The sequence below is a fragment of the Drosophila montana genome, unplaced genomic scaffold (assembly GCF_035044405.1).
Source record: "Drosophila montana isolate Dmon_TW-CO22-7 unplaced genomic scaffold, ASM3504440v1 contig_3326_1, whole genome shotgun sequence".
In the NCBI taxonomy this organism is placed as follows: Eukaryota; Metazoa; Arthropoda; class Insecta; order Diptera; family Drosophilidae; genus Drosophila; species Drosophila montana.
In genome coordinates this window covers 85,993-107,611 of record NW_026998210.1, presented here as the reverse complement: position 1 = coordinate 107,611, position 21,619 = coordinate 85,993, and the positions used below count along the sequence as shown (strand labels likewise).

At 46.9% G+C, this 21,619-nt stretch overlaps 1 protein-coding gene across 1 annotated transcript in view; it reads right to left on the bottom strand.

The window, feature by feature from the left end:
• The window catches only part of Cph (Chronophage), a 59,993-nt gene that overhangs the window by 4,915 nt on the left and 33,459 nt on the right, over positions 1 to 21,619 (bottom strand). The window contains exons 2-3 of the mRNA XM_064691122.1: positions 5,141 to 5,599; positions 4,680 to 5,063 (exon numbers count right to left, since the gene is read on the bottom strand). Of these exons, the coding sequence (XP_064547192.1) occupies positions 4,680 to 5,063; positions 5,141 to 5,599 (843 nt within the window). The remainder of the gene's footprint in view (positions 1 to 4,679; positions 5,064 to 5,140; positions 5,600 to 21,619) is intronic.

The window sequence follows — 21,619 nt, the reverse complement described above, 5'->3', positions numbered from 1 at the left end:
AAAACTGTGGAAAAACTGGCAGCTCGAGCAACGCACTTTGCATTTAAATGACGCTTTAAAAAAAGGCAACATCCACAAAACAAAAAAAAAAAAACAGAATTGAAAATGAAAATGGAAAAGAAAAGTAAAATGAAAATGCGTTTCGAGTCGCAGTCGGAGTTGGAGTCGGAGTTGACAAAAAGGATGTTGAGGCAAACGCATGTCGCGCACGAGCCCATGAGTTTGAGCAGGACTTACACACACACTCGCACACAGGTAACTACACTTTTGCTTTCTCTTTTGTTTACTTTATCGTCTATTTTTCCAGTTATATTTTTTTATATATTTTTTTGAAATTTTATGACGTTCCGCGCGGCTGCAGCCTCGCTGCTGCTTCTTCTTCTTCGCGACTTCCTGCCGAAAGGTGAGAGCGTGCTGAACATGATTTGGCCACGACCCCGGCGCAAGGACAATGCCGATCAATGCCCGGGGGGCAGGGGGTAGGGGATCTGGCCGCGTTGAAATCCTTGCGCCATGCGGGCCGCAGGAAATGCAAATGAATCTGACAGATACATAATTTGTGTACATCAAAAGGGTTCAGCGGGTCTCGCTCCTTGGTAAGTGGTAAGGGGCAAGGGGTTAGGGGCTAGGGGCTAGGGGTTAGGGGTTGCAAAGGGCTTAACACGTCGGGCTGCTGCCTCTGCCGACAGCAGTTGCTGTTGCTCGGGATCATGGATCATTATCATTACGAGCACATCGCGCTTCTCATAAAAAAACGAGGCAAAAGTTGTCGAAAAACGTGCGGCATTTGCCAACTGCTCGAGGAGGTTGTTTCCATTTAATTCGGGTTTTGTTTTTTTTTTTTTTTTGTGCACAGACGCGCGTTGCGCACGCGCCAAGCGCGCATCCTTTATGTCCTGGCAGCACGAGAGGAGTATCTTCTGCCTGTCTGGCTGTCTTTGGCCTGCGCCTGGCACGCTCTGACTTTGGCAGCCTCTTTCAGCTGCTCGCATGCTGGCATTGTCCTGCGGGAGTCACGACACCAGCTCCAGCTACAGCTCCTGCTCCAGCTCCGTCTCGATCTCGAGTGACTGCATTCAGAGCCGCTCAGACGGAAGCGAGCGCAAAACAAAACAAAACAAAACAAAGCAAAGCAAAGCAAAACTGAGACGAGTTCGCCAGGAAATGGCAAATTGACCGCCTGCTGCAAAGTGGAGCCAGGAAGTGCGCCAGGACAACGACGCGTATGAGCAATGCCAGCCAACAAAAGGGAGGGGGGGGGGGGGCGTGGGGTCAGCGGGTGGGCAGCAACAACACGAACACACACACACACAAGAAAGAAAAAAAAGGGTTGCACAGTAATGGGATAATTGTTGCAGCTTTTTGCCGCATGTTGCCAACTCAGCGGCAGCGGCAGCCGTTGTCGAGTGTCCTGCGGGCTCCTGCGGCGATTTGCATGGCTCGACCTTTGCTTAAGCCTTTGCCAGTGTATCCTTTTTTTTCCATTCTTTCTTTCTTTCTTTTTATCCCGTGTAGCTGCTGCTGCTGCTGCCACAAAGCGAGGCGCGCGCGTAATCCTTTTTGTGGGTGGACGTGAAATTGCATGCGCCGAGCGCATTAGCCATTGATTTGGATATTGAAACGCTCGTCCAGGTGCCTGTGCGAGGGCAGCACGGGCACGGTGACGGTGACGAGGGGCGGGGGGAGGGGGGAGGGGGCGTGACACTCTTATTTGAGCATTTTGAAAAAGGGGGCCAGAACGTTAATGCCTGGCTTAGTGCCAGCATGAGTCAATAATTGAATGCGAGTGCGGTGAATACTGAATGAATGAATGCATGAATGAATGAATATGTGGCTGTGTGTATTGATAAAATGGGTTCAAGCGCTGTTGTCCTTTTGGCTGACCTCAGACCTCAAGCCCGCACTCTTCTCCCACCGCCCCCGCCTCCGCCCACGCCCCCAAATCAACCCACTCACTCAGCTGACTCGTGATGGTTTTTCATTGTTGCTGCGGTCGCGACACGCTGCGCATTTGAAAGTGCGCCAGCAAATTGATAATTAACATGAGGCACACACACACACGCACACACACACACGCACGCTGACAGGCAACAGCGCAAAAAGCGTGTATCAAAAAAAAAAAAAAAAATAGAAATAAAGTCGTGACATCGCGCGCATCGCAACAAATATTTTCATTTTCCCCAATTTGTTGACAGTTTTCCACAGTCAGGTGTGTGTGTGTGTGTGTGTGTGTGTGCGAGTGTGCGAGTGGGGTAGCCATGGCAGCAGTCGCTACATATTTATAATTACCAAATGGACAACAATTGGATGCGAGGACAACAGCAGCAACAGCAGCAACAACATTCAAATGCGAGCGAGAAAAAAGTGCGCAAAAGAGTAGCAAAAAAAATGTTAAACAATGCGTAATTAACGTGACAGATACAGATACAAATGTATCTGCAGCTGTGTAGCTGTATCTGTGCATCCGCTGCCGTATCCGTATCCGTATCCGTATATGTATCTGTATCTGTTTCTGTATCTGTATCTGTATCTGCGGCTGCCGCCGTTGAAGTGCTGACAGTTTTGCATTGTCAGGAGTCAAACAACTTTGTTGTCGGTGACTTTTGTTGTTGCTGTCGCTCTTGTTGCTCGTGTCGAAAGCGCAAAGTTCAAGGGTTAAATTGCGACAATGTGTGTGCTTGTCACTGTGTGTGTGAAAGCATTCAAATGCGACTGACACGCATCATGCGTCAAGCTTTGATTGACTGACTGACTGACTGACTGAGTGACTGAGTGAGTGCAGCAGGTGAATATGCTAGGGCAGCTGAAAGCTGTGCTCTGTGCATTTGAGTGCATTCATGAGTATACTCACGAGTGTATTGTAACAATGCTAGCAAGCGCCTGCAAGAAAATAATAACTGATTCCTTTCATAACTGCTTTGACGAGTGTTAATAAGGGATTTAATTCTGTTAAAATTCTTAAGTGTATTCACCAGCATTCATGAGTGTATTCATGGGTATTCATCAGTGTATTCATGTAAATATAGGAGGGTTTTTATAAGTGAAACCAGCTAGCAAACGCTAGCAATAAGGTATACTATATTTGGTACTCATGAGTGCATTAAAAAGTATTCATAAGTGTATTCACAAGCATTCATGAGTGTATTCACAAGCATTCATGAGTGTATTCATAAGCTATTATTACAAGTTTGATTCAATTTCGTTTCTATTCATGAGTGTACTCATGGGTGCACTCACGAGTAGCAAAATGCATGTGCTGCAATCGCTTTGTTTATGCAAATGATTGTCACTTAACACGCTCACCTGCGTCCACTCATTCAAACACTCACTCAATCAAAGTTTGGCCAACTCGAACGCCGCCTGTCAATTGCCGCCGTCAATAGCTGCCACGCGCTACTCACCTCACCTCACCTTTGACCTTTTGCCGTGGCACGTGGCTGCTGCTGTGCTGGTCAACTCATCAGCAAACTGACCGCCTCAATGGTCAACTTACCCCGAAACCCCTTCTGCCTCTTATGCCTAACCTTTTGCCCTTGCCCTCGCCCTTGCCCTTGTGCCATTTGCCTTTTCTTCTCAAGCTTTTTCCTTTTACGTTCTCTTTTGTGCTCGTGTCAAGTCCAGTTCGCATTCACATTCGCATTCGCATTCATATTCATATTCGAGTGTCCTGTGCGCTTTGTCCACTCAAGTGGTTTGTACCTCCGCCCCCTCTGCCGCTGCCACCCTGGCCCTGGTGCGCACATTCCTTTGCTTCCGCCTTTTAAATTACCCTCGAGGGCAGCTCGACTTCAGCTTCAGCTTCAGCTTCAGCTTCTGCTACAGCCTTTGTTTTGTTCTGTGTCCTGTTGGGTTTGCCCTTTACCCTCTCCCCACCCTTTCACCCCGCTGCCCACCCTGCCCGCTTGCTCCTTGCTATTGTTTTTAGTGCTGTCTTTTCGCTTTCGCTTTGGCATTGGCTTTGGCTTTTCATCAGCTTCATCGTCCGCATTTGCATTGAAAAATGTCAAAGTCAAAGGACAACGCCGCGTGACAATCGAAGCTTCTGCTGTACCTCGCTCGCCCCCTCCCCTTGCTCCCCATCCCCTTGCTCCCCTTGCTGCTGCCGCTGTTGTCCGAGTGTCCTTTTTGGTCCTGCTGCACTTCAGTTTTATCAGCCGTTTGCGCTTTGATGTCGCCCACGTTCTCATATTTTGCTGCATATCCTGCCACATTTGCCCTGCTTCTGCTTCTTCGTCTGCGTTCTTGTTTTTTTATTCGAAACAAAGCGTTGGTCAGAAAGGGCGGCGGGTTGAGGAGGGGGCGGGCGGGTGTGTTAATGCAGCTGCAGCTTATCGCGCGCTCAGCTGCCCCGCGGCCCGATCAGCGGCGACTTATGGACAGCCGCGAGTGCATATCCTTTGACACACACACCCACACACACACCCACACACACACGCACATCAAACACATTTTTTGCGCACATTTTTGCCGCCTCGTTTGATCTTTGGACTCTATTTTTTTTTCTCTATGTTTTGAGCGCTGGTCACTTAAGCGGGCGCACTTTGGAGGGGGAGTGTGGGGGGTGGGGGGAGGCTATTTGGATTCTGGCTTTTTTGATTTTCATTACACAAATATGCGCACGACATAAATACCTAAATGAAGGAGAGGGACAGGTGGGGGAAAGGGCGGCTGCTGCTCACCTGTATGCACTGTGTTGGCCTCGGCATCGACGAGCTCCATTTTGGGCCGCTTGGCGAGCGGCTGTTGGCACTCGTCCGCCGTGGACAGCAGCTGGGCATCCAGCTGGGATTGCTCCTCCTGGTGGTGGTGCTGGTGCTGCTGCTGCTGCAGCTCCTCGTCGGGCTGCTGCTGGTCGTCATCGTCTTGGGGCAGCTCGTCATCGGCATAGGGCTCCTGCTTGACCTTTGGCTTGTCATCGTCGAGCGTGCAGTCCGCCGCAAGATGTGGCGCGGGCGGCTGCTCCGACTGGGTCTTTGCGCGGCTGGGACTGTGCGCCTCCAGGGGCGTGCCGCTGGCTGTGGTCAACGCATCGCTGTCCGCCTTGGGCGTTGTATTGTCGTTCTCTGTGGAAGGCAGACTCCCAGTTAGCCAGAGCCGGAAAAAAGAGAGGCGGGAAGGGGGCAAGGCAGAGTGTACTCACCATCAACGAGGCGCTTGGGCGTGCTGCTGGCGCCATCGGCCAGCAGATCCGCTGGACTTGGCGGCGGTGTGTGTATGCGTGAGCCGCTCGCTGCGCTGCTGGCCACCGCGGCCGCCGCAGCAGCAGCTGTTGCCGCTGCCGTTGCCGCCGCCGCTGCCGCTGCAGCCGCAGCAGCCGTGGCGCTGGGCGGAGCGGACGCAACTGGCGCCGATTTGCGGCCTGTGATGGGCGCCGATATGGAGGGACGGCGATTGACCAGGCTCAGTGGGCGGCCCTCGTCGGCATCGCGATCCATGCTGGGCGCCTGTGTGGTGCACTGGCCATAGTTCTCCTTGTTGCACTGCAGCACCTTGTGCTGTATGAACCGGACAATGTCCGACAGCGCGAAGGTCTTTTGGCACGCGCCGCACGTCAGTATGTCCTGCGCGGCGACCGCATCGTTCTCTGTCGAGTCGGAATCTGCAAAGCCGAATTTCAGTCGTTAGAATTGTGTCTCTCAAACTTTGAGTCAGAACATTTAGTAAGGGCAGCTGCCCGCTGCCAGCTGCCCCAAACCCCTACCCCAACCCCCATTCGGCCCGCCCGCTGAGTGATGGCACTTTTGCACTTGCAGTTCATAAATTTGGTCGGCAGTTGCCGCTTTTATGGCCATCGAATGCTGGCCATCAATTCTGGCTTAATGCGCCGCCAAGTTAACCACATGAACTCCATTTGGGTGGTGCACAGTGGTTCGCTCTGTGTCTAATTTACTTCAGCCTCTCGCTGTTGTTGTTGTTGTTGTTGTTGTCACTTTTATGGCAGCAATTGGCGGCCGACAGTCATGAATAATTTGGTGGCATGCCATCAAAGTACAGCAGGGACTGCCTAAAGGCGACTGCACCACTGGCAAGCTATCGATACATTTATCGATTACAGTAAGGCCTACCGATGACATCAAGCGCTGATTCAACGCGACACAACTAAAACCAGTTTATGCCAAAATATATCGATAAATTTATCGATTAGCAAATCACAGATTTTGTTGTATTTCGCCCAGCACAAATATCAATTGGCATTTGGCGTGGCATTCATTATACGAGCTTAACTAAATAGCCAAACACACACCCACACACACCCACACACACACACACGCGCGCGCGCTCAGGGATGTATCAGAATTGATTAGCAAGAACAATTTACGCTGGGTTTTTACGCTGAAAGAATTGTTGGCAGCACCCATGACCAAACGGCAGCTATGACAACCCTGCCCGCAATCTCCTCCAGCTCTGCCGCTGCACGCTGGCATTCACTTATTTACATATGGACATAGCTCTCGGCGCTGATAAGAGGGCGTGCTATGCAGGAGCAGGGGTCCGGCTTTGGCTTCGGGTCTGGGTTCTGGGTGGGGTGTATTACGCGAATCGATTCGCCTGCACTTTAATTTATGTATTTGCGCGCGCCCAAATAACCAAATAACCAAAGCAACAACAGCACCACCAAAAACCACACACACCATTGACTGTAATCTAAGTCCACACCCTCCAACTACACCCCGCCACCCCGCCACCCCGCCAAACTATTTGCATGTGTGTGCGGAGTGAAATGTGTACATAAATTCCAGTAGCTAGCGAAAAATTGGCGAGGCGCCTGCAATTAATTCGAGTCGCAATGAACTGCCGCAAAAATTGCGGCCAATTGTTTGGTGGCACAGTGTATAAAGTGAAAGAAGAAGAAGGAGAAGAAGAAGAAGCAGCAGCAGCAGCCGCCGCCGTGGCAGTCCCCGGGGCTATGCAACTTTTGGCAATTTATCGATGAATTTTGATTTGACCAAGAAACCAAATCGCCCGCCCCCAAACAAATGAATACCAAACATAACCTCAACCAACAACAATAAGAAGAAGAAGAAGAAGAAGTTAAAGAAGAGGAAGCAGCAGCAGCAGCAGCAAATTAGCCGCCAGGCACATGCACGCACCAAGGGATAGCTCTTTTATATGCTGCAGGAGAGCAAAAAAAAAAAAAAAAAAATACTTGATTGAAATGTTGTCAAATTGGCAAAGTTTTCTCTTTTTGGCCCGCCCCATTTTGGTCAATCAAAAATGACCTAATTTTGATTGATCAATCAACTGAGGCCTAATCAAAAGTTGGGTGTGTATTGTTTTTTTTTTTTGGCATTTCATTATTGAAGTTTTTTTTCGGAGTAAATCAATTTATGTGGATTTATTTTTTTCCAGTTTATTTGTGAAATTTTCTGCGTTAATTTTGTGCATTTATTTTTTAAATTATTTGATACAAATGTTGTGTATATATTTTACATATTTTCTAATGATAAACTGTTTTTCAATTGTCTATTAAATTTGGGAGTTTTTTTTTGTTATAGACGTTTTCTGCGTGAGCTCTGCGAATGATTCGGCCTTTGGGCTTCAGATGTAGAACCTTAATATATATTACTTTCTCACCTTAACTATATTTTATATTATTTAATTATATCTATGGAAACTGTTTGTTTTAATATTTCTAATTATATTTAGTTGGGGTTGTACTTGTCTTTAGCATATATTTTATCTTTTTATTTTTCTTCTCTTTTCCAGTTCCAGGCAGTTCCTTGGCCTTTAAGCTAATTGCTCATCTTTTATTACTCACAGTAAGTAACTAGCCCCCCCCCCTCCCTCCCGCCACGCTGCTCAATGACACATCCTCCCCTAGTACACGCCCCCCCGCCCCTGCCCTTTTCTGCTCTGACTTTGTCAATTAGCTGTCGTAACAGCCATAAAAAAAGTCAGCTAGCAAAAAATTTATTGACGCGCTGTCGGTTGCCACTTGTCAAGTTTGTTGTCGTTGTTGTTGTCGTTGTTGTTGCTGTTGTTGTTGTTGTTTTGGGCAGTTTTAACAATTTGCGGTTGCCCGCACACCCACACACACACACACACGCACAACAACTAATGCGCCCCGAAGCGTTGCTCAACTTTTCTTATGTATTTTTTTTTGGGCCACGTCCTTTGTCCGTTTTTTGCGTGCGACCAACCGCCCGTCCGTCCGCCCGTCCGCCCGCCCGTCCGCCCGCTCGTTTACTGTTTTTTTTTTATATATATTTTTTTATCAATTGATTGTCCTGCGACGGGGTGACAACAAGCTCCTCACACACATGCTTTTATTTATCTCATATCATTATTACACACACATATATATCACTTTTTTTTTGGGTAATTTTTTTGATTGTTTGGGCGTTTTGGTTTCTGTTTCAATAACAATATAAAAAAAAATATGTTTTCGCTCATATTTTTTTCTTCTCGCTTCCCCCTCGTTGCCCTATTGACTTTTTTACTCATATATTTGTTGTTGCTGTTGTTGTTGTTGGGTATTTTATTTATTGATTGGGCGATCATTGGCGTGAAATCGACGCAGGACGCAATTAGCCGCCTGTCTGACTCCATGAATTAAACATGTGTTGTTGCAAGTTGTTGCTGGTAGCAGCGGCGGCTGCTGCTGCTGCTGCTGCGCGATTGGCCAGTGGACAGCTAGCGGGCAGGTAAAACTGACTTTTTACCTGCGTTTTATTTTGTAGGCGTTGCCCCGCAACGGAATGTGGTCGAATAAGAGTGCAAGAGAGTGAGAGTGCGAGTGTGTGCGAGTGTGCAAGTGTGTGTGTGTGTGTGTGTGTGTGACTAGGGCTAACGGGGTCGGGGGCGTAGCCAGCTATTTAACTAAGCGATTAGATTAGATGTGTGTGCGTGTGCGTGTGCGTGTGTGTGCTGAGAGATTAACCCGCGCGTCTGGCAAAAACTTAGTAAATATAAATAATATACAACAACTTATTGACAGCTCCAAAAAGTCTGCTGCAATATGACGCAAAGGCTAAAGAGTGCGAGCGAGAGCGACTCAAAGAAAGAGAGGGTTGCAGCAGCAGCAGCAGCAGCAGCAGCAGCAGCAGGCAGCGACAGGGCTGGGTACGGGGGCAGCAGCTGCTGCTGGCCAAAAGGTGTATTTCGAAAGGGTGTTAAAAGTGCCCGAAACTGTCAAATGTCAGACAGACGCTGACAGTCGCCTGACAAGTGTCAACAGAAGGTAGCTCTGTGTGTGTGTGTGTGTGTGCGTGAGAGAGAGAGAGTTCACGTGTATTTGGCGCATATTTCATAAAGTCAGCTCATAAATTGAATTATCTGCACAAAAGGGCAAAAAGGACACGGCCAAAAGGGTTCGATACACAAAAGCGCAGCCAACAATTTAAGCAGCCAGAACCAATGCGCTAACAATTCGCCCAGAGAGAAAGAGAGAGAGGGAGAGCGAGAGAGAGAGGGACAGAGGGCGGGCGAAGGGAGGGAGACCTCTGGCCCCCGGCCTCTGCCCCTTTGAGGACCTCAGTTGAGGTCAGCTGCGCTGAAATTGGTCGCCAAAATCTGTGGAAAGGCGTTCCGAAAACCGTTTGAATTTGGCCAAAAATGTTTGTGATGTCATCGCATATGTGTAATTAATTCAGCTAACCCCGCCCCCAGCCCCCAGCCAACGTACACACACGCACACACGCACACACGCACACACAGGGACAATAAATAAATTGAAGTGCGTCGATTTGTAAACCGCGCAGCTTAAGATTTATTTACGAGCTGCCTTTGCCTCCCTGGCAAAAACTATCCTGCGGCTATTAATATGCGCCTGTGTCTGTGTGTGTGTGTGTGTGTGTGTGTGTGCACTGGCAAAGTAGGACAATTAAGAATTAACATATTAATAGGACTTTTGCGCAAATTATCAAGACGCACAAATATGAAACTCAAGCAGGACTCAGATACAGATACACACTTATAGATAGACAGATACATCTGCTGCCTGCATGCGTCTGTGTGTGTGTGTGTGTGCGTGTGCGTGTGTGTCTGCGCAGCTCGTATTTTTGTTATTTATAACATTTTCATGTTATTGACTGCACGCTGCGGCAACTGGCCAGCAACCACCTCCCATTTCTGCCAGCACATTCAGGATTCTAGCCCCCTCGCCACATCCAGTTGCTGCGGCTGCGGCTGCGGCTGCCGCTGCTGTCGGGGAGGCGTGGCACAGGCAGAAAACAATACGTTGATTGTGCTAATTTATGCCCCCACACACACAGACACACACATGTGAAGCAAAGGACGCGCTTTATGGCCAAAAAGGTTATGGGCCAGCCGAGCCTGGCTGCGCATGTAGTTGGGTGGTTCGCTGGTTAGTTGGGGCCAGGCTGGCCATAAAAACCAGGCGAGCGCCACACGGACGACTGTTTTTAGGTGCCCACACACACACACACACACACACGCAGAGACAAATGAAAAATGGCGGCTGAAAAATAGCGAAAAACTGTTACGTGGAAAAAACTGTGCAGCAAATGTGCCAGCTGCAGCTTTGATGTGCGCCCAGTGGAAGGTCAGCTAAAATGCAGCACACACCAATACACACACACACACACACACACACATGCAGTTGAACTTAAAGAAACTTAAGCTGGCAACGCCTGCTGAATGCAGCTCAGAGTCGAACTAGGTGGCAGCACTGTCTTTAAGTTTTCTTTGTTTATAATGAAAAAACCTTGACTAAAGTCTAGAAAAACTAAGACTCAAATTATCGAGTATATAAATGTTGCCTAAAAAGCAACTCCTTGAGATTCCATTTAACAGTTTCTTGGTTTCTATGAGATTTTTGTAACTAAATAAAGTATATACCATAAGAAATCAAAAACATCTTTAGGTTCAGGCGAATATCATGGTTTTATTTTGCTTATTAATGTGAGCAGCAGGCTGAAGGAACGGAGTTTCAAGAGAAGAAACTTTTTAAAGGAACTGTTGTTCACCTTTAAGATTATTTCTGGAATGTTTAAAGTTAAAAGCCGTAAATCTGAACAAGCTTCAACTGATCTAATGGCTTAAGAAACTGCAGGAGTTCGAGGAAATACTTTTTAAATATAATTGAGATACTTTTTCAATATAATCTGAAATTAACTAAAATGAATAATATACTATTGAAATTACTCAGCATATGGCATCTATACTCAGATACTTTTGACAAATTTGGCGGCTTTGTTTATTTTTTGTCAGCAATTGAAATAGAAGAAGAAGAAATTCAAGAAGACGAAGAAGAAGCACAGCCAGGCATTATTATGACACCAAGTGCTCCACTTCGTTGTCTATAGACAAATAAATTATGTACTAAAAAACAAGTTGTTGTTGTCGAAAAGAAATGCTGTGTAAATATTTAAAAATGCTGAGCCATATTTTGTTTGTTGTCTTATTGTTGCTTTTTATTGTTATTGTTGCCATTGTTGTTGCCATTGTTATTGTTGTTGTTGTTGTTGCTGTTGTTGTTGTTGTTTTTTGGCCAACGGGGCTGCCTTTTGAGCTTATTTAAAAAGTTAACTAAAAAACAAAAACAAAAACAAAAAGAAAAAGCTGACAACGGCGGGAAAAAAAAGGTTAAACAAATTCGAAATTTTTCGTTGCTGTTGCGATAACACACACACACACACACACACCCACACACGCATACGCCCCCACAATGGTGAGTGTGTCTGTGTGTGTGTGTATTGGTAGTGGACACACACACACACACACACACGCACACACACGCACACAGCTTGACAGTGACAAAGCGACGTCAGGCAGCTGAAAAGTCAGACCGCAGCGGCTGTGTGGGGTGAGGGGTGGGGTGGGGCGAGGGGTGGGGTGGTGTGGTGTGGGGAGCGGCAAGCGGTCGCCGTAATTTGTTTAAACAAATTACGTGGATAACCAGCAGGCAGCAGAGGCAGCAGCAGGCCGCGAGCAGAGCAGCTAAAGGTGTTTCTTTTATTTCTTTTTTTTGGAGCAGCTGAAACTACAACAAACACACACACACACGGACGCACACACACGGTCGCACACACACATGGCAGCTCCTCGGCCCACTCCGCGCCGCTTCCTCTGGCCATTTGTGTGTGGGTGTCTTATCAGCAGGCTGGCGGCCAGCGACGCGTCGTCGTCGTCGTCGTCGCAAAGTGTTTTAGCATACAAATTTGGTTTTATTTGCCTGCCTTGTTTTTACCTGGCACTGAGCACCCGCCCTCACCCTCCCTCCCTTGCTATCCCCCTGCCATCCACAACGCCCATGGAGCGCTGCTGCTGCTGCTGCTGGTGGCCAGGTGCCCCTGGCATAGTCCAAGGGGGGTAGGGAGCTGGCAGCGGCAGCGGCAGCGGTTAGCCAAAAGCCAAACGCGGACTGCTGATAACACCCGCATGTGCCGTCCGCCTTCAAACAACACCCCGCGCCACCAGCCCTAACCCCAACAGCAGTGCAGCAGTGAGTGTGCCAATGTGTGTGTGCATGTGTGTGTGTGTGTGTGTATCTGGACAAACAAACAGTCCGCCAGGTTGAGGTTGAGTGAATGAGCCATATGCAAATATAGGCGGCCTGGTAGCGAGCATTAAATGTGGTCACACACACACACACTATATATGTATTAATATTATGTGCTCTATATGCCTAGCAAAAACAACAACAAATTGAACAATGTGTGCCTGTGTGTGTGCGTGTGTGTGTGTGTCTTTCGAGGCAAAACAGAAAAATGCCGCCGTGTCAAGCCAAAAGCTGGACACACACAACGTATGAGGACTGTGGTCTATATAGATATATATATATATACATATATTATATATAGTATGGTAAGGTAGGAAGTGGTAGAGGGGGGGGGGGGGGTTGGAATCGGGGCCAACGGTTGACAACGCCAACTGTGCTGATAAGTAGAAAGGAAATGAGCCCAAGGCAGCGGGAGGCCAGAGAAATTTATTTCAGTTACATTTGGAATGCAAGCAGAAGGCCAATTATCGATAAATATATATCGATAAAAAGGTTTAAGCAAAAGAGAAACATAGATTAAAGAAATCACAACAACATGGATTTAAGGGAAAAGGCTAACAACGGCTAACAATCGATAGACAATCGATAAGCGATTACATCTAAATTCGTCGGCAGTAAATGATTTGTGTGCTTTAGATGTGCACATTAAATAATTGAACGGGACTTGGAGCTCAAAGGACTATCGATAACAGCGGCAAATGCTTATCGAGCTAAAGCTCTTAAGCGAGGCCTTACAAATTGCTTAGGTTTATCGGTGACCGACAATTGCTGCCAATTCTGACAAGCAGCTGAAAGCCTGCCGGCGATAGCTTTTCGATAACTTAATCGATAACAGCCCTAAATGTGCTTGGCCTGCTGCAGGGCTTTTGTGGTGGGCGCGCTATATGGCGGTGGGCGTGGCAGCGCGATCCGTTGAATGCTTACTGCCAACTGTCGGCGGCCAAGTCCAAAAGGCAGGCCCGCTGTTTGCCTAGTGGCACGAAGCGTAGCTATTGTAGGTGATAAGACAAAGTTGTTGCTGTTGTTGCTGTTGCTGTTTGCGACAATGTTGTAATGTGAAGTTTTACTTTTCATTTTTCAGGTCGCTAAAATATTTGTATTTGTATTTGTGTTTGCATTTTGTGGTGAGAGGCGCGCGGCGCGCAGAGTTTGCTTTATATTCACCCGAAAAGTCAACGACAACAACAACAACAGCAAGTAGAAGAAGAAGCAGAAGACGGCGACGGCAACAACGGACATGGCATATGTAAATAGGCGCGATCTATATATGTAGGTGCCCCATAGATATAGAGAGTATAGGCTAGGTAGATAGGTTGGGTCTCTGCCATATAAGACCTGGGTACACATAAATGTATCTCAGATTGTGTGGGTGCGGGCGTGCTTGGTGCTTGCTCTTCTTCTACTTCGTCTTCTTCTTCTTCTTCTTGCTGTTCTGGGTAACAGGCGCTTATCAAAATAACAAAAAAAAAAAAAATATGAAAAGAGGGCAGCTTGGCACACACACACACACACACACACAATTTCCCTTTATTGTTGCTGTGCTGTGTCTCTCCTCCAATGTGGAGGAGACGGCAAATGATTAAAGCGACAACAGGCAGAAGAAGCCGAACAACCGGAAAGGTGAAGAATTCTCAGAAATGCTGCAAACTATCTTTCAAGATCGTCTATCTCCCGCCCCAACATTGCGACATTAATAAGCGACACCCCCTCCCCCCACCCACCACCACGCCCGCTCACTGTCAATAGGCTTGTTTTTTTGGCTGTTTTTTTTTTTTTTTGGTGGGTTTCGACTCCAAAAGTTTTGTACACTTACGGCTCAGCGAACGGAATCCATGATCCTCACTGATCGACAGCATTTTGTTGTACATTTTTTTGTAGGTGTTTCTTTATGTTTTTCCTTCTCTTTAATTCACTTGGGCATTTAAAAAATAATTGAGTTTTTGAGCTGTTTTTGTTTGCTTTTCTTTTAGCACATCACAAAGTTGTTTTTTGTTGCAAAACAAAATAAAAAAAAACGTTTACAAAACTAGAATTATTTATTTATAGTTCCTAGCAAGGCACCACGTAGCACACACGATCGTAGGTAATCCAATTGTCCTGCGCGGTGTGCGGGGTCCTCGAGAGAAATAACAGTAAAAAAAAAAAATAATGTGTTCTTTTATTTTTTGAAGAAACTCTCGCACTTTTTGCTTGGGCTCGCGTGTAACGGTTAAGTTTTTCGAATTGGGTTTTTTTTTTTGACGTAAATTTGTTCGTTCGTTCGTTTAGCCACACAGGATCTTGAGCGCGTCCTGGTCTGTACGGGCAGAGCGCGTGTGTTGTTGACCCCACAGAGACTTCACGTGGACTGACAATCGAAAGTCTTCCTGTGACGGTCGTCGCCGGTCGCCGGTCGTCTACGGTCCTGCCCCTGCCTCTCTTTCTCTCTCTCGCTGTCTCTCCAACTCGCTCTCAGTGTGCGTGTCTGGGCTGAGGCTGTGCAGTCGCCGCTGACGCCGACTGCGCTGCTCGAGTGCGCGTGTGTGTGCGTGTGTGTGCGGCCGGCGGTTGCCCTCGGTCCGTGTGCGGGACAGCAGCGCAGCACACACGAGAAAAAAAACAACAACAACTGATGAAAAAAAACGTGTGTGCTCACACACACACACACACACACACATGCGGGGTAGTTGCTGCTTGCCTCTCGCTCGCACTACTCACACGCATGTGTGTGTGTGTGTGTGTGTGTGCGAGTGGACGTCGACTAAGAAAAAGGGGGATGAAAACATCTTTGGACTCTGCGGCTCTGCTCCCTTAGCCAGCGCTGCCGCTGCCAACGTTCGCTGCCGACGCTCGCTGTCAACGTCACTCGCTGGCATTGTTTGGCGCTCCTTCCGCGCCCCCCCCCCTTGCCAGACCAACAAATTGAGTTGTTACAACAACAAGCAGAAGCTGAAAGCAGCTAATGATAACCAGGCAGGGGCAGGAGCAGGAGCTGGAGATCTGCAGGCAACAGGCTGAGAGCTGCTTCCCAGATCTGCCCCATATAATTCCAGAATGTAAGCTATACGAATGCCTGTTAACTGCAGAGTCCCGTTACTCAAAAACTATTATATGCTCGTGCTGTGGGGCGTAAAACCAACCCAAACGATTTCCCCAACTCGCAAGCCAATATAAAAGCGAACCTCTCGGAATATTTCGAAACCGATTTTGAACCGAACCGGTTCGAGGTCGAATTTTAATTTAGTTTTCTAAACCAAACGAGCTGCAAAAAAAACAGCCGAGCCATAAACCGAACCGAATTTCGAAAATGGTTTTTGCTTAAACTAAACTAATTTTGAGCCAGAGGCAGGCTTTGGAATATATTCCACGTTCGGATGGAGTTCAGGTTCATCTGACCAAAGTTTAAGCAAGAACCGAACCAAAACCTGGGAAAATCCACAGAATCCAATGGCAGGAAGCCTCCAATTGTTCAGAACACTTTTGAGTGCGTATTTTAGGAATAATATGATGTCGAAATAGAGCTTGGTTAAACCAAATAGCTCACAAATAGATTCTTCCTAATATTATGCAAATATAACACATTGATAAGGAATTTCAAAGTAATCGCAGAGATAATATTTAAAAATAGGTCTATAACCCTTGAAGAAACTTTTATTTGTACAAATTTCTGCATTATTTTAGGGTTTCCCAACTTGTAGCCCCTTTAAAGCAACGCTATATATAATAAGAAACCATCCTAGATCCTTATGAAGCCAAGCCATGTGATCTATTATAATCCTTAGGTTATATAGCTGTAACTCAAGACCCAGCATGCTGTCTTCTTCTTCTTCTTCTTGTTGTTGTTGTTGTTGTCCGGAGTAATACACTCCTTTGACATAATCGTAGCCCCATTCCAGTGCGCGTTCGACTTGGCTGGAAACATCTTTGTTATAGCTGGAATCCTTGCATTGCGCATCCAACGAAGTTTGTTGCCCTCTGCGCAGTGCGAGGCATGTGCGCAGCTCAACAAGAGAGAGCGAGAGAGCGAGAGAGCGAGAGAGAGAGAGAGAGCGACAGAGAGTGAGAGAGAGTGAGAGAGATTTTGCGCTTGGTCCAGGTCCATGTGGAAGCTGCGCAATAAGCGTGGCGGCCTGCCCCGAAATATACGTAGCCCCGTTAGCCCCGACTCCTTAGCACAGAATGGGATCTAGGTCTAATAATAGATGATGCCCGGGCAAGGCTTGAGAGTGCGAGCGGGACACAGCACAGCTGTGGCGCGGACAGCGGATGCCGTAATACTTTTCCATTGAATTCCGTTAACAGTTGTTGCTGCTGCTGTGCGAGTGTCCGTGTCCGTGTGTGTCCGTGTGTGTGTGTGTGTGTTGTTTTTTTTTTTTACTATAGTTTAATCCTTTTCGGGGGGTAAGATATTTTTTTTTGCGCGCGCATTTCTTGCAATCGCCTTGGCCCAGGAGACGGCTGCGCAGGCGCCGAGCGCTTGGCTAGGGGTAGGCCACGGTCACGTCTTGCGTGTAAAAGGATGCTGCTAATGTCCTCGCAATATAGCACAAAAAACACACACACACAGGCACACTCACAAAAAACGTGTCCCTGCTTTGTGCGCTTAATCAAACGCCATTCAACGGAATGCGAAATGGAAATGGGAAATGGCAAGGGGCAGGGGGCAAGGGAAATGGGCCTAGGGTAAGGTTTAAGCTACATGCTATGTGCCATGGGCAATGCTCTCGGCCTGGGCCTGGGCATGGGCAGGGGCAGGGGCACGCTGCCTGCAGTCTTGCAATTTTTTATGCAATTTGCCGATCGACGCCTGCGTCGTTTTTTGATTTTGCCTTTAATTTTTCTTTAGCCGTTTTCCTTGAAGATTTTTTTGCGCGCAGATTTGCAACCCTGCGATAATTTCGTGTGTGTGTGTGTGTGTGTGTGCCCCGAGGGTGCCGCTTGTGGATCGTCGTTTACTATTTTGTTGTTGTTTTTTTTCTCTTCTTGCTGCCTTGCCAATTGCTTTGTGCCGCCGTGTGTCCTGCCCAGGTAGGCCCAGGCCGTGTGCCCCAACCCTCCGATGTCCTGCTTACCCAGCGTCTTGTGTGTGCGTGTGTGTGTGTGTGTGTAACGGCATTTTTTTTCTATGCAAATTTTTTTTATATTAATTTTTTATGCCCTGCGTGCGCGCGTGTGTGTGTGTGTGTGTGTGTGTGTGTTTTTTTATGCTCCGTGAGCTGCTTCTTATTGTTTTTTTGTTGTTGTTGGTTTTTTTGTGACTGTCAGTCGCTGGGTTCCTTGGGTGGTGGCCAAGATTTTCCCAAGATATGAAATATGCAGGGGAATGAGGCAGAGCAAAGGGTGGGGGGAGGGGCAGGGTGGGTAGCCGTTGTCACATGTGAGGCAGACAAGGTTTTGCATTTGATTTAGGCAGGACGAGCGACCCAGCAGCCAGAATCAGGACCCTCGCCGGCTGTGCGCGACTTGTCCCTGCGCATTGATTACCGTCGCTTTTTTAATTCAATTCAACAATGATAAAAACAAGAAGTAAAAGAAGCTGCTGCCTGGGTGCAAAGCGCGATAAAGAACAGACGAAAAAAACTCATAGACATACGCACATCCTGACAGGAGCAGAGTCGGGCACAATGCGTCCCGGGCCAGCAGCCAAGACGAGGGCAATTGTCGTCTCCGGTTCTTTGTGGCCCTACGTTTTCCCTATGCACAACCCACTTTTTCTTTTCGCGCTGATATTCAATTTTTATTTCGAACAGTTTTCGTTTAAATGAGCAAATCCCGTGTTTAACGTACCAAAAAAATGCATTCGTTTTTAACGGAAAATTTATGACGACTCGAAACGGGTTATCCAAAAGGATGTGTGTGCCCTAACAGCTCCTAACTCTTCCTTTCTTTCCTCTATTTTTTTCATCGAATTTTTTTTTTCTTGGCTTTTTGCATAATTTCTGAGTTGGTTTACCGTTGCGTGTTGTAGATACAAATCCAGAATGCTGCGCATTTTGGCGTTGGCCCAGAAAAAGATCCCAAGAACAGCCACGAATTAGCAACAGGAAAAACTGGGTGAAAAAATGCACAAAAAAAATATCAAAAACAAACAATGGGCGCATTTTGGAAATTTGAGATATGCATGAAATAAAAAAAATAAACAGGTCCATAAAAAATAAATATTTGAAAATATAACGGTTCTTGCGCAGGAACTCGAAAGATCAGCGAAAAAAAGAGAAAGTAGAAATCTGTTGAAAAAGTAGGAGAAATCGAACCGTTAACCATATACCATATACCATATACCATATACCATATACCATATACCATATACCATATACCATATACCATATACCATATACCATATACCATATACCATATACCATATACCATATACCATATAGAATTCAAAGATTCTCATGATATGAATCCATGAATCCATATGAATCCAACAAATATGAGAAAGAGTTGCAAATGTTGAATTTCTCTAGTTGCTTTCAATATTAATTTGAAGTTATTTTGAATACCGAACACTGTACATTGTTTTCTGTTGGGTTAGCTCTTAGATCTTCTACAAACTGCCTGCAGCTTGACCTGTCCAGGACTCAGGAGCTAAAGAGCTCGAGTTGCTGTCGTCATAATCAGGCGTATCAATCAGTTTTCCCAAATGCACACATGCACACCTACATAAATCTATATAATCTTGAAGTGCTTGTCGCTTTGCTAATTCCCAGCGACAACAACAACAACAATAAATGAGAGGGAGAAAATAAATAAACGTGTCATAGTCGTAACTGAGTCTCATGCATAATAACCAGCGGCGAGGGAGTCTCCCATCTCGATCCTCGATTCTCGTGTCCGAGTCCGAGTCCGAGGCGCATTCAGAGCTCGTCAAATGTGTTTTTGACAATTATTGTTGTAGGTGCTGTGTTCGCTTTATATGCGGCACCAAAAAGCAGATCATCATGAGCCGGCGAACGAAGATGATGATGACGATGATGACGATGATGAAATGTTGTCATTGGACGTGGACACAGGTCGGACACACCGGACAACTGTAGCGCACGTATGGGACCGAAGAAACAAAGCGGCCAGATAGAGAGCTGAAGACGCAGACGAGCTAACAATCAGATACAAAACACGCACCAATACAGCTACAGCTAAAGATACAGATACAAAGAGAGATACAGATACAGATAGAAAGATGCGAGCACACAGATAGTTCGGATGGAGACAAAGTGCCCAAATAGCTGCACGTTGAGCAGCGTCCAGTGTTTTGGACATGCCAAACGATCGCACACCCGCACACCCGCACACACTCACACACACACACACACACACAGAGATTGGGTTTGCTTGCGTTGGTCTCTTGGGAGCGTCGTCGCTGCTGATGGGATCAAGACGCGACGCATTGACACGCAGATTGTGCAACTGGCCAAGCGAACGGCAACAAAGCCGCAAGCTGCACATGTCCAACAGGCTGCGGCCCTTGCCCCTCGCCCCTCTCCGCCTGCACGGCCACTCTCCAAGAGACACACAAAACTTTCTTCAACGCTGCCGCCTTTTGTTGGCGCGCCGCAAGAACGAAAATGAAAATGGGAAAATAAGCTGGCCAGAGGGGGTCATGGCATAAGGGGGGGGGGGGGGGGGCACACAGCAATTACTCAAGCGACACATCTTCATCTGCATCTGCGGCCTGTGGACGTGCCCCTGCGCTGCCGCCTAACCCGTTCGCTTAACCCGTTCGGGAATCGGCTTAAAACTTATTTTTTATCTTTGTGCCTCTTGTTTTTTTTTGTTTTTTTGGTTTTTTTTGGGGCGCAGCCTCAATGCGGCGCGTGGTACGTGGGCTGCATTTTCGATTAGTTATCGTACGAGCGCGTTGCGCGGAACGCCTGGAATGGAACACGCACAACAACAAACAACGTGTAATGCTGATCGAATCAACTAAATATTTGCCATAAATCTGTATAGTCGCCGCCTTTACCTGCCCTAATGGGCATCGAATGGGCGTGCTGTCCCTGTGCCGGCAAGGACTTACACGCAATAAAAGCAACAACTGGCACAAAGCAACAATAAGCAACAAGGACACACACACACGCACGCAGGACACGCAGGCCAGGATCAAAACCGTGCCCCGTTGTGGGCGCAACTTGTCGCTGACCAGCGGCCAGGACAACGGCGCTGACATTAAGGACATGCCGGCAAACAATAGCAACGCCCACAACAGTAGCAGCAGGGACTACTGCGAGGGTGAGTGCAACTAGTCACAACACACACACACACACACACACACCGACCAACACACACACACACCAACACACACATAGACTCTGTTTTGATGCTGTGCGCGCAATCATAAATTGGGTTCGGGTAAACGACCACAAAAACTGATGCCAATCGAGTGCGGATCGCACAAGTGTTGTCAACAAGTGCCCGCAGCTGTTGCCAACTCGAAGGTGGGCGTGGCAGTAGGTCTACGGCGCGGGCGACACACAACTAAACGGGTCTGGGCCAAGCCCTAAAGAGGAAGTTTTCATTAATCGATGCGATACAAATGAAAGATAAATAATAAATGCGTTTATAAACGATAATTGAAATCGATTAGAAATCAACAAGGACAGAAATATATGCAACTATCGATTGGTTCGGGATAAGAATTGGAGGTTTGTTATCGATAAGTTATAAGTTATTCGTTCAGGCAGGCAATTCGATACATTTATCGACTAACAAAACTAAATTGATAAACATGAAAAGAAAATTGAAATCGATAAATCGAATCTTAATTGATGCATTGCTATCGATAATTTATGAATCACTCTGATTGCATTTCCCGACCTGTACGTTATCGATACATTTATCGATAAGCAATATAAACGACATAAAATGATAAGCAGATCTTAGCATACTGCATACGAAAACCTATCGATAAATGTTTATTACCTTACCCCATTGCGACATGAGAATTGAACCAGATTGACAAAAGCCCGAAATTGATCATTAATCAAATTGATTTGGCAACTGTCGATTTATCGGAACGCATCTGCGCAACGAATTGCGAGTGAATGCATTTGTGAATGCATTCGTGAATACATTCCGAGTGCATTATATTATGTCATGGACTGTTGCGATGCGGGCTGCCAAAAGGGTTACATTTCCTTCCATGAATTTAGCTAATTTTATTTTACAATTTAATTAGGT